The sequence below is a fragment of the Rhinopithecus roxellana genome, chromosome 1 (assembly GCF_007565055.1).
Source record: "Rhinopithecus roxellana isolate Shanxi Qingling chromosome 1, ASM756505v1, whole genome shotgun sequence".
Taxonomy (NCBI): domain Eukaryota; kingdom Metazoa; phylum Chordata; class Mammalia; order Primates; family Cercopithecidae; genus Rhinopithecus; species Rhinopithecus roxellana.
This window is the reverse complement of record NC_044549.1, coordinates 203,146,496-203,158,303: the sequence shown is the minus strand read 5'-3', so window position 1 is coordinate 203,158,303 and position 11,808 is coordinate 203,146,496. Positions and strand designations below refer to the sequence as shown.

At 43.4% G+C, this 11,808-nt stretch overlaps 1 protein-coding gene across 2 annotated transcripts; it reads left to right on the top strand.

The window, feature by feature from the left end:
- Positions 1-1,305: 1,305 nt before the first annotated feature.
- SMCO1 (single-pass membrane protein with coiled-coil domains 1) lies at positions 1,306-8,425 on the top strand. 2 transcript variants are annotated; one of them, XM_010381189.2, is made up of 3 exons: positions 1,306-1,511; positions 5,634-5,783; positions 6,965-8,425. In XM_010381189.2, exons 1-3 carry the CDS (start codon positions 1,462-1,464, stop codon positions 7,407-7,409), a joined length of 645 nt encoding a protein of 214 aa, XP_010379491.2. In that variant the 5' UTR covers positions 1,306-1,461; the 3' UTR covers positions 7,410-8,425. The 2 variants fall into 2 exon arrangements, with proteins under 2 accessions (XP_010379491.2, XP_030792634.1); XM_030936774.1 differs by having other exon boundaries at positions 1,326-1,567; positions 6,965-8,420.
- Positions 8,426-11,808: the final 3,383 nt, after the last annotated feature.

Sequence of the window (11,808 nt, the reverse complement as noted above, 5' to 3'; positions counted from 1 at the left end):
TTGAGGACAAGGATTTTTGCCTTACTTATCACTATTACCAGTGCCTGGAATAGTGCTGCTCATCCATTCGTAGGTTTTATCCATTCGGTTAATATCTGTGATGTTCAGTAAATATTGAATAGGTGAATAAATTATTCAATGAAAGAACAAATACGTGACATCGCTCTTACCAGTTTAAATGGTGTGGTTATTTTCTTTTTCTTATATGAATCTTTTGCTCGAAACATACCTATTCATTGTTTCCTGAACACATTATTTACTTTGCCACCTCTGTGATTTTGCTCACCAATGTCTCCAGTTTGTGACACCCTTAACGCTTTTCTCTGATAATCAAAGACCTTGACCTTTAAGGCCAAGGGAAGTACCACCTTCAGTGTGAGCATGTCCCCAACGACCCATGATTTCAGTCACTTAGTCTCCCATCTTCTATTTTTTTTATGGTCTCTATGTACTTAGCACACATCCCATATACATTTTCTATTTAAGGATATATTCTATCTTCCCAATTCGATTTTAAATCTCATGAAAACAGGAGTCCTATTTTATTTCCGTATTTATATTCAGTTCCTAATCTAATACTAGAAGCTCTCTCTCTCTGTGTCTCTCTCTCTCTTTCTCTCTCTCTCTCTATATGTGTGTGTGTGTGTATGTATATATATATATATATATATTTTTTTTTTTTTTTTTTTTTCTTGCCCGGGCTGGAGTGCAGTGGCATGATCATAGCTCATTGCAGCTTCAAACTCCTGGGCTCAAGCAGTCATCCCACTTCAGCCTCTTGAGTAGCTGGGACTACAGGTGTGCACCACCACTCCTGGCTAATTTTTGTATTTTTTTGTGGAGACAGTCTCGCTCTGTGGCCCAGGCTGGTCTTGAACTCCTGGGCTCAAGCAATCCTTCCACCTTGGCTTCCCAAAGGGCTGGGATTACAGGAGTGAGCTGTCATGCCCAGCCATAACAAGCATTTAGTAGTTTCTAATGATGGTTAGGTTTTTTGTTTGATATCATCATCATAAAAGATCTGGGGCACTCTTTAAACCTAATTTAGGTTGTAATTGAATAATGAAGCTGTTAAAATATGACAGTAACATTTCCATGTAACTTAATCCTGTATGTTACATTAATGTATCTGTATATACATTACAGTCATGTACACAGAGTCATAATTATATGTGGTTGTTGCTCTGTGCTGATGTAGTATGGTTCACTTTTCAAAGGCAAATGTGATAGTGCCTTCCAGGACACCTGTGTTCACAGGATCAGTTCTTTGAAACTATATTTGGATGTGCGAGCTATTAAAAGCTTCTCGTACTGAGTGACCTTTCAGGCAGAATGTAGATTGAGCGCTCATGCTACTGCTGCCTGTTGCTGAGAGGAAGACAGCAGAAAATTCCGGATTCAAACATTTATTGCTTTTTTGTTTTGCTTTGTTTTTGTTTTCTTTCCTTTTGCCTTAAGAAGATGAACAATGAAACCACAACCCTGATATCCTTGACGGAGGCAATGAAAAGGTTGCTGAGGGCTATAGGGAGGGTGCAAGCCTGGGTCTGCTATTCTGGGAAGATGGGTAAGAGAAGAATGAAGAATAGAAATAAACAAAGAACTACAGACATGCTCATTAGAATTCTGTCTCTATGGATGGCGCGGTGGCTCACGCCTATAATCCCAGCACACTGGGAGGCTGAGGTGGGCAGATCACAAGGTCAAGAGATCAAGACCATACTGGCCAACATGGTGAAACCCTGCCTCTACTAAAAATACAAAAATTAGGCGCGCATGGTGACGGGCACCTGTAGTCCCAGTTACTCGGGAGGCTGAGGCAGGAGAATGGCGGGAACCCAGGAGGCAGAGGTTGCAGTGAGCTGAGATCGCGCCACTGCATTCCAGCCTGGCAACAGAGCAAGACACCATCCAAAAAAAGAATTCCATCTCTATTACAGTGGTTTAAGTCTTCCAGGCCCAAACCTATGTAAATTAACAATAAAGAAAAGTCTGCTCCCAGGTGCAGTAACTCCATTGAATGTATGCATGTGCTAAATTCTAGATTTACGAAAAAAGGTAAAAGGAGCTCACAAGGAGCTCACAACCTGTAGGAAAGAGAAAAGTTTGAAAAATATTTACAATTTAATGTGACTGACCTTTCAACGGTGATGTCCCTAAAGATCTGTGCAAATATGAAGGGAGGATCAACCAATTTTGCCTTTGACACTAGAGAAAGGAACTCTTCATATAGGGTCATTTAAGCTGGATCTTAAAGTGCAAGTAGGAGCTTATGAGGGAGAAAAATATGGGAAGGAATTCTAGGCTGAGGAAACAGTGGGTATAAGCCATATGTAAGCCTGGAACCACATGAAGTATTCAAGCAGATGACAAGAGATGTCTCATGTATTGGTGACTAGGATGGGTGAGGGGACTGGCGGAAGACAGGAGCAAAGGGTGAAGACCCTTGACTTTCCTGCCAAGGAGACCCAATTTGCCTCTGAGTAGATCACTGTGCAAGCCAGGATAACGTCAACCATTTGTAATCAGCTGAGTTACAGAATTGGAATTGTGTTTGAAAAGAATGTGTCTGGAGGATGGATGAGAAATGGAAAACAGGGGTCCAGTTAGGCTACTGTAATCTTGAGTCCTAGTGAAAGATGATGAGAAACTCATTTAGCGGAGATGGAGAGGCAGGAATGGGTTAGAGAGACATAAACTGGGGGAAGAAGAAAAGTTGAGAATTATTCTGAGATTTCTAGTTCAAGAAATTGGTTGGATGGTGAGGTCATTAACGGGACTAGGGAACTGTAGTAAAACAAAACAAAACAGGCTGCACTCAGATTTGCATGTTGGTTTAGATTTTTGTGGATTAGATTTTTGTGGAATGGCCTGGGACTGTCCTTTGGTGAGAGGATTCCAAAGAACTGCAACTGTACATTTTTATACTGATTGACAAGCTAGAATTCCTCTCTAAGATTCAAACTACAGATGACCATGAGCAATATAGTCTTAAAGGTCTAGAAGTTAATACAAACAGTATATGCCAAATGACTTTTTTTTTTTTGACACAGGGTCTTGCTGTGTTGCCCAAGCTGAGTGCAGTGGCATCATCACAGCTCACTGCAGCCTTGGCCTCCTGGGCTCAAGCAATTCTCATACCTCAACCTACCCAGTAGCTGGGACCACAAGTGCACACACCACCACACTAGGCTAATTTTTTATTTTTTGTAGAGATGAGGTCTCACTCTGTTGCCCAAGCTGGTCTCAAACCCCTGGACTGAAGCGATCCTCCCGCCTTGACCTCCCAAAGTGATTACAGGTGTGAGCCACCTCACCCGGCTCAAATCACATGGCTTTGCATTGTAGACAGAAATTGCAGGCATATTAGGTCACACAGGCTTCTGTTCCTACAAAGTGAACATTTTATACTGAGTTTTTTTTTTTTTTTTTTTTTTTTTTTTTTTGAGACGGAGTCTCGCTCTGTCGCCCGGGCTGGAGTGCAGTGGCCGGTTCTCAGCTCACTGCAAGCGGGTTTATGCCATTCTCCTGCCTCAGCCTCCGAGTAGCTGGGACTACAGGCGCCCGCCACCTCGCCCGGCTAGTTTTTTGTATTTTTTAGTAGAGACGGGGTTTCACCGTGTTAGCCAGGATGGTCTCGATCTCCTGACCTCGTGATCCGCCCGTCTTGGCCTCCCAAAGTGCTGGGATTACAGGCTTGAGCCACCGCGCCCGGCCTATACTGAGTTTTATCTATGTGTAAAGCAGTTGACATTTCTTCATAATAATTTCTGAAGATGGGGGAGGTATTAGTAGGTTAAGCTTAGGAGAGTTGAGTTTGACATCTCCATCTTTGTGGAGATGCACAAAACATATTGAAAATACAGGTCTAGGCTGGGCATGGTAGCTCATGCCTGTAATCCCAGCACTTTGGGAGGCTGAGGCGGGCAGATCACCTGAGGTCAGGAGTTTGAGACCACCCTGGCCAACATGGCAAAACCCCATCTCTACTAAAAATACTAAAATTAGCCGGGTGTGGTGGCGCCTGTAGTCCCAGCTACTTGGGAGACTGAGGCAGGAGAATCGCTTGAATCTGGGAGACAGAGGTTGCAGTGAGCCAGGATTGTGCCACTGCACTCCAGCCTGGGTGACAGAGCGAGACTCCATCTCAAAAAAAAAAAAAAAAAAAAAAAAAAAGAAAAGAAAATACAGGTTTAAAGCTTAGGAGAGATGTAGTACCTGAAGGAGAATTAGCCTTGAGAGAAATTCAGAACCAAGAATAAAAGATGATCAAGCATAGAATGCTGGGCAGTCACAAAGGTATTCGGGTCACTGGGGACACGGAAGCTCAGACAAGTAGCGTGTGTGTTGACTCATCACTTCCCTCATAACGACAATCCAGGTGGCTCAGACAAGTGAGGTGTGTCGCTCCAGGCTCTGTGATTAATTAGACATAATGCTGGTGCCACAGCACCCTCTGATGGTCACGGCTGTTCAGAGCTACTCAAATCCTCATTTTGGGTTACAAAACTCAGCATTTCATTCACATCAAAGATGTCAATCATACAGGAAAACTTTTATTACAGTGTAAGACCTTTGCTGGGTATTGGGAGACAGGCGTAAAGGTATCTAAGAAATAGTCTCTGACTCCTGCCCTCCAAGAACTTACAGTTTAGTTCAGGAAACGCTATAACCCTGATAGCAAAGCAGGGGGTGGGGAGATGGGTTCCCAGGGGCAGTGCTTGGAAGCGAGAGGCAGGCGGGCAGGGAGATCACCAGGTAGAAGGGGAATTAAACAAGGCAGTGGGTTTGAGCTGATTCTAGAAGAAAGGGTAAGAGTTGGACAACTAGAATAGGGTAGAAAAAGTCACCTTATTATATAGTGGTCTCAGCACTAGCTAACTTTAGGACATTAGGTCTCAATCCTCTTGAGACTCAATTTCTTTAATAGTAAAATAGTAAAAAGGACTGCTTTACTTTTTGTGGTTGCTGTGAACACCAAAGTAATGCTTACATAAAATAGTCTTTAACGCATAAGATCTAGCCCGGGCATGGTGGCTCATGCCTGTAATCCCAGTACTTTGGGAGGCCAAGACAGGTGGATCACTGGAGCCCGGGTGTTCGAGACCAGCCAAACATAGCAATTCCTGGTGTCTACAAAAAATATTTTTTAAAAATTAGCCAGGTATGGTGGCACATAACTATAGTCCTAGCTACTCGGGAGGCTGAGGTGGGAAGATCACTTGAGCCTGGGAGGTAGTGATTGTGCCACCGCACTCCAGTTTGGGTGGCTGAGTGAGACTCTGTATTAGAAAATAAATAAATACATACATAAACAAATAAAGCGTAAGGTATAATACAAAAACAAGACATGACAGGCAATTCAAGTAATTAGATAGTTCGAAGGTTTGCTCTACATGGGACGAAAGGATAAGAATGGTGGCTAGAGGGAACGGCACATGGAACCATTTTTGTTGAAACTTTCAAATTAAAATAGCTACCCGTTTTCCCTTCATAGTTTAAAGTAAAAGTTAAAAAAAAAAGTTATCCAAATTTGGTAGTGGTTGTAAATAATGTATTAGAGCCTCAGCTTAAAGCAAAACCTTAGTTTTGTCCTGTAACCTAAACTAACCCTTGGTTCTGTTATCCTATAGAGTAGACCACAAACTCCAAGCGTTAGAAGCACAGTTCAAAGAACTAGACTTCACCAAGGATAACCTGATGCAGAAATTCGAGCATCATAGTAAGACTCTGGCAAGCCAAGCAGCCCAAGATGAGATGTGGACAGCAGTTCGGGCGCTCAGGTGAGTATCGGTTGAGAAATCAGTGGGATTCTGTGGCTTTGAGAGCTTCCAGTGGTCATTCCAAAATTGAATTTTTAGTATCTTTCCCACAATGGATTGTAAAGCAATTATATTTTCTTAGGTTATGTTTTTTAAAAAAGATTAATTTGTGCATCTCTTTATATGCCAGGAACTATGGTACATATCTCTTCACAGAGTCTCTTGCTTGCCAAAGCCTTATTTGCATTAATTTCTTTTTCTTTTTCTTTCTTTTTTTTCGAGACAGAGTCTTGCTCTGTCACCCAGGTTGGGGTGCAGTGGGGCAATCTCAGCTCACTGGAACCTCCACCTCCCGGGTTCAAGCCATTCTCCTACCTCAGCCTCCTGATTAGCTACCATTACAAGCGTGCATCACAACACTCAGCTAAGTTTTGTATTTTTAGTAGAGACAGGGTTTCACTATGTTGGCCAGGCTAGTCTCAAACTCCTGACCTCAGGTGATCCACCCACCTCGGCCTCCCAAAGTGCTGGAATTACAGGAGTGAGCCACTGTGCCCAGCCTATCTGCATTAATTCTAAAGTAAGTATTGGCAGGGCATGATGGCTCATGCCTTTAATCTCAGCATTCTGGGAAGCCGAGGCAGCAGGATCACTTGAGCTCAGGAGTTCGAGAACAGCCTGGGCAACGAAGTGAGACCCCATCTCTAAAAAAAAAAAAAAAAAAAGTAAGTATTTGAATTTGAATTTAAATTCTAAAGTAAATATTTTCTAAATTACGACAGCTGGTTCTCCTAGTGGGTCCATATTGAGTTATCCTAAAAGAATTCATTTTCTGTTTCTTTTTTTTTTTTTTTTTTTTGAGACGGAGTCTCGCTCTGTGGCCCGGGCTGGAGTGCAGTGGCCGGATCTCAGCTCACTGCAAGCTCCGCCTCCCGGGTTCACGCCATTCTCCTGCCTCAGCCTCCCGAGTAGCTGGGACTACAGGCGCCCGCCACCTCGCCCGGCTAGTTTTTTGTATTTTTAGTAGAGACGGAGTTTCACCATGTTAGCCAGGATGGTCTCGATCGCCTGACCTCGTGATCCGCCCGCCTCGGCCTCCCAAAGTGCTGGGATTACAGGCTTGAGCCACCACGCCCGGCCCATTTTCTGTTTCTATATCAATTATTTTTGATTGCTTAAGAAGCTCTCCATATTTTTTGTAGGTTCACTTCAATGGAATTGAATATTTTATACAGCTACGTCATTGAAGTACTTATCTGCTTGCATACTCGTGTGCTTGAGAAGCTGCCAGACCTGGTGAGAGGTCTTCCAACCTTAGCCTCCGTACTCAGACGAAAAGTTAAGAACGAGCGCATTAGCGCTGTGTGGGATTCCATTCTGGAGGAGTGTGGGCTGCAAGAAGGAGACATCACAGCACTTTGTACCTTCTTTATTGCACACGGTCACAAGGCAGAACACTATAGTGCTAAAGCGAGGCAGATGTACATCAGGGACATCACGTTCCTGATTACTAACATGGTAAAGAACCAGGCTCTGCAGGACAGTTTGCTGAGGGCTGTGCAGGTAATTGAGAAGGGGAAAGCAGCCAGGACCCCTGAAGAGCAAAAGTCACCCCTCAAAGAGTTGATACCATCCGTCAAAAACTAACCTGCTACCCTATGACCCAGTGATTCCACCTCCAGTAATTTATCTTGGAAATGGCCAAAAGTATGCATAATGTATTACAGTCTTATTTTTATAGCAAAGAGTGAGGGGATGTTAAATAAATTATGACAAACGGATACAACAGATATTTTCTGTGTAGCCATACAAAAGAACGAAGAAGCTCTTTGTGTAATGATATGAAGTTATCACCAAATGTATTGTTCTTTTCAAATGTTTATTTCCTATATATTGCTAAGTGGAAAAAAGGTGCAAAATCAAATATATATATATATGCATATATATATAATGCATATTAGTTTATATATCCATAAACTTCTTCTGCAGAGATACACAAAAAAGTGATACCATTAGTTGTCAGGAAAGGAAGTTAAGAGGCTAGTGGTCAAAGATAAGAGGAAGTCTTTTCACTGTTCATCCATTTTGTACATTTTCAACTTTGAACCATGTGAATGTGTATTACCTATTTAAAAAATAAACAAGGCTGGACATGGTGGCTCATGCCTCTAATCCAAGCATCTTAGGAGGTCAAGGCAGGAGGATCACTTGAGCTCAGGGGTTTGAATCCAGCTTGGGGAACAGAGTGATAGCAGTAGGAGGCAGGTAAATTCCTAGGCAGACAGGGATGGGTCCCTGGTGAAACTCAACCTTCAAGCCAAGGACAGTTTAAAGCCTGAAAACCAAGCTATGAGTTCCAGATAAATCCATGAACCAGACTGAGAGCTCCCATTCCCATCTGGCACCCTCTCTTCTGATTGGTCCTTATCCTTCACCTATTTTACACATACCTACCCTTCCCCGATTGGTCCTTATACTATCGTGCCTATTTCTGAATGGTGCTTTTTCAAGCATAGCCACAGACCAATCAGCATGCACTTGTCCATTTCTAGCCTACAAAAACCCATAGACTCAGGCTCGTGGCCAGCAACCCACCATCGGGTACTCTCTCACTGTCAAGAGGCTTTCTGTCACTCAATAAATTCTACTCTGCCTTACTCACTCTCCAGTGTCCGTGTACCTCATTCTTCTCAGTCATGGGACAAGAACTCAGAACTCATCAAATTCAGGAGTAAAAGAGCTGTAACAATAGTGAGACCTCATCTCTATTTTCATAAATTAAAACAAAAAACACCTAAAATATACAGCATGAGATACTATAAATTGTATCTTAATGTGTATTTGTTCTCTAATGAAGTACCATAGTTATTTATACCAGAAAGGGGATTCTTACATCTTGACCATTTATTTATAATATTTATTGAATACCAAATGCCATGTACTAAGTGCTGTGGATAACAGAAACATTAAAAATGTGGATCCTGCCCTCGAGGTAAAGATTAAGTGCCAGTGCTTTATTTGGGAGGTACAAATTCAGGACAGCCAGAGTGAATAAAGCTGGAAGGAAGTTAGGTAGAGGAGGATGTGAAGTAATACATGGTGATGTGTTACCTTGCTGGCCCCACCTTGAAAATGAGCCAGAAGAGACACAGCAGCTTTTTCAGCAGGTACACTCACTCAGTCTTGCCTGTCTCCAGACACTCCGGAGAAACCATCCTCGCATCCTCGGAAGGAAGGAGAAAAGGGAATTTAAGTATTGTGCTTACTCAGTCCATTGGTTTCAGCTGGCAAAAGTTACTCCACAGGGAGTGACCACCCCCCATACTCCCAGCATGCATTACCCAGGCCCTAGCAGCCACTGAGAAGTCAGCTCCCGCATTGTTCAGAAGTGGCAGGAGAAGCCAGAGATTCCAGAAATGCAACTGGTGAGCCCCAAGCAGAACAAATGATTACGGGTACAGAAAACAAACAAGGCGAAGGAAATCTGAGGAAGTACATGAAATATATCCATTACATAAGACATAAGCACCTGAAGATAGAAATCAAAATCTAGGAGTTCAATAGTAAAACTGCAATAAAAATCGGTATCACTGGGCAATATATGATTGGGTGAATTTAGAAAAGGGGCATCACTGGTGGTGGGAAGTGCATTAAATTGCACATAAAAGTGCACTCTGGAAGAAGTGAATTTTTTTTTTTTTGAGAGGGAGTCATGCTCTGTCAACCCAGGCTGGAATGCAGTGGTGTGATCTGGGCTCACTGCAACCTCTGCCTCCCGGGTTCAAGCAATTCTCCTGCTTCAGCCTCCTGAGTAGCTGGGATTACAGGCAACTGCCACCACGCCCAGCTAATTTTTGTATTTTTAGTAGAGATGGAACTTCACTATATTGGCCAGGCTGGTCTGGAACTCTTGACCTCGTGTTCTGCCCGCCTTTGCCTCCCAAAGTGCTGGGATTATAGGTGTGAGCCACCAAATTGATGTTTGAAGTAGGCACAGCCACAAAGTAACCCATTTAGGATGAACCGAGAAAGCAATGTCATGAAAGCAAAATGTATGGATGACACAGAATAAATCACAGTTGCATGTTTAAAAGAATAATGGGAGATTCCATGGGAAAAGCACGTTGTGGACATATTAGGAAGCCTGAAAGCTGGGTGCAGTGGCTCACTCCTGTAATCCCAGCACTTTGGAAGGCCAAAGTGGGTGGATCACCTGAGGTCAGTAGTTTGAGACCAGCATGGCCAACATGGTGAAACCCCATCTCTACTAAGAATACAAAAACTTGCCAGGCATGGTATTACAACGCACGTGGTATTACAAGGCACGCGCCTGTAACTGCAGCTACTTGGGAGGCTGAGGCATGAGAATCGCTTGAACCCAGGAGGTGGAGGTTGCAGTGAGCTGAGATCACACCACCGCAATCCAACCTGGGTGACAGAATGAGGAGCTGTCTCAAAAAAACAAACAAACGAACAGAAAACGAGCCTGAAATTCCAAGCTAAGGGGCCGATACTGTAGACAACTGGATGACAGTCCCAGGTTTCTTTTTTTTTTTCTTTTATTTGAGACAGGGTCTTGCTCTGTCACCCAGGCTAGAGTGCAGTGGTATGATCACCGCTCACTGCAGCCTTGACCTCCTGGGCTCAAGTGATCCTCCCACCTCAGCCACCAGAGTAGCTGACAGTACAAGTGTAAGCCAGCACATCCAGTGATTTTTTTCATTCTTTGTAGAGACAGGTCTCACTATGTTGCCCAGGCTGGACCTGCACTCCTGGGCTCCAGTGATCTTTCCACCTTGGTCTTCTAAAGTGCTGGGATTACAGGTGTGAGCTATCACAGACAATAACAGGCTTCTGAACCCACATTGAAATAAAAGCTCCCAAAGATTTCTACCAAGGACCCATGTCTCCTTGTTTTTCTCCACCTGGAAACCGTTCCTCTACCCAGCCTGAACGCTCTCCGCAGTCTCAAAACAACTTAAAAGTCTGCTTTCATGCACAGTGACTTTCTTTTCTCTTCCTTCACACTGATTGAATGTTCCCTCAAAAAATACAGGTCTGGAACTGGATATGGCGTTGCAAGCTCTAGACCCAGCTACTCCAGAGGCAGAGGCAAAAGAATCCCTGGAACTCTGGAGTTGTAGTCCAGCCTGGACAAAACAGTGAGACCCCAATTCTTTTATTTATTTATTTATTTATTTATTTGTATTTTTTGAGGTGGAATTTTGCTCTGTCCCCCAGGCTGGAGCGCAATGGCACAATTGCGGCTCACTGCAGCCTCTGCCTCCCAGGTTTAGCGATTCTCCTGTCTCAGTCTCCTGAGTAAGTGGAATTGCAGGCGCTTGCCACAATGCCCAGCTAATTTTTGTATTTTTAGTAAGGACGGGGGTTTCACTATGTTGGCCAGGCTGGTCTTGAACTCCTGGTCTCAAGTGATCCGCCTGCCTCAGCCTCCCAAAGTCCTGGGAGTACAGGCATGAGCCACCGAGTCTGGCATTTTTTTTTTTCAAAACGAGTCTCACCTTTTTTTTTTTTTTTTTTTGAGACGAGTCTCATTCTGTCCCCCAGGCTGGAGTGCATTGGGGTGATCTTGGCTCATTGCAACCTCCGCCTCCTGGGTTCAAATGATGTGAAAGCCTAATTCTAAAACAAAAGAGAAAAAAACCTCAGGGCCCAGCACACCAACTCTAAAACAAACCATAAAAACCTCAGGCCGGCCCAGCGTGGTTACTTACTTCAACATGCATAAAATGTGAAATTATATTCTTGTTAATCTCCTTTGTAGAATTTTGACTGTTGAAACTTAACAGACTATATATTATCTAAATGATGCCCATGAATAATATCTAAGCTCTCAGACCGAGACAGCCTTGACTTTTGTTGCCCAAGCCAAAGGGCCTCAAGCCCTTTTAGAAGGGAAGGCAATTAATTCTAAAACAACCTACTCTGGGCTGCAGACTTTAAGTGTCTGGGCCATACAGAAAGAAGTGTAAGCGTGTGTTAAATTGTCCCAGGTTTCTGGATTCTCTGACCACAATATTTCTTG

Coding starts and splice junctions, on each gene's coding strand:
- SMCO1 (XM_010381189.2), top strand. CDS start 1,462: ATGAACAATGAAACCACAACCCTGATATCCTTGACGGAGGCAATGAAA. Junction 1,512..5,633: donor TTGACGGAGGCAATGAAAAG/GTTGCTGAGGGC, acceptor GTTATCCTATAG/AGTAGACCACAAACTCCAAG. Junction 5,784..6,964: donor ACAGCAGTTCGGGCGCTCAG/GTGAGTATCGGT, acceptor TATTTTTTGTAG/GTTCACTTCAATGGAATTGA.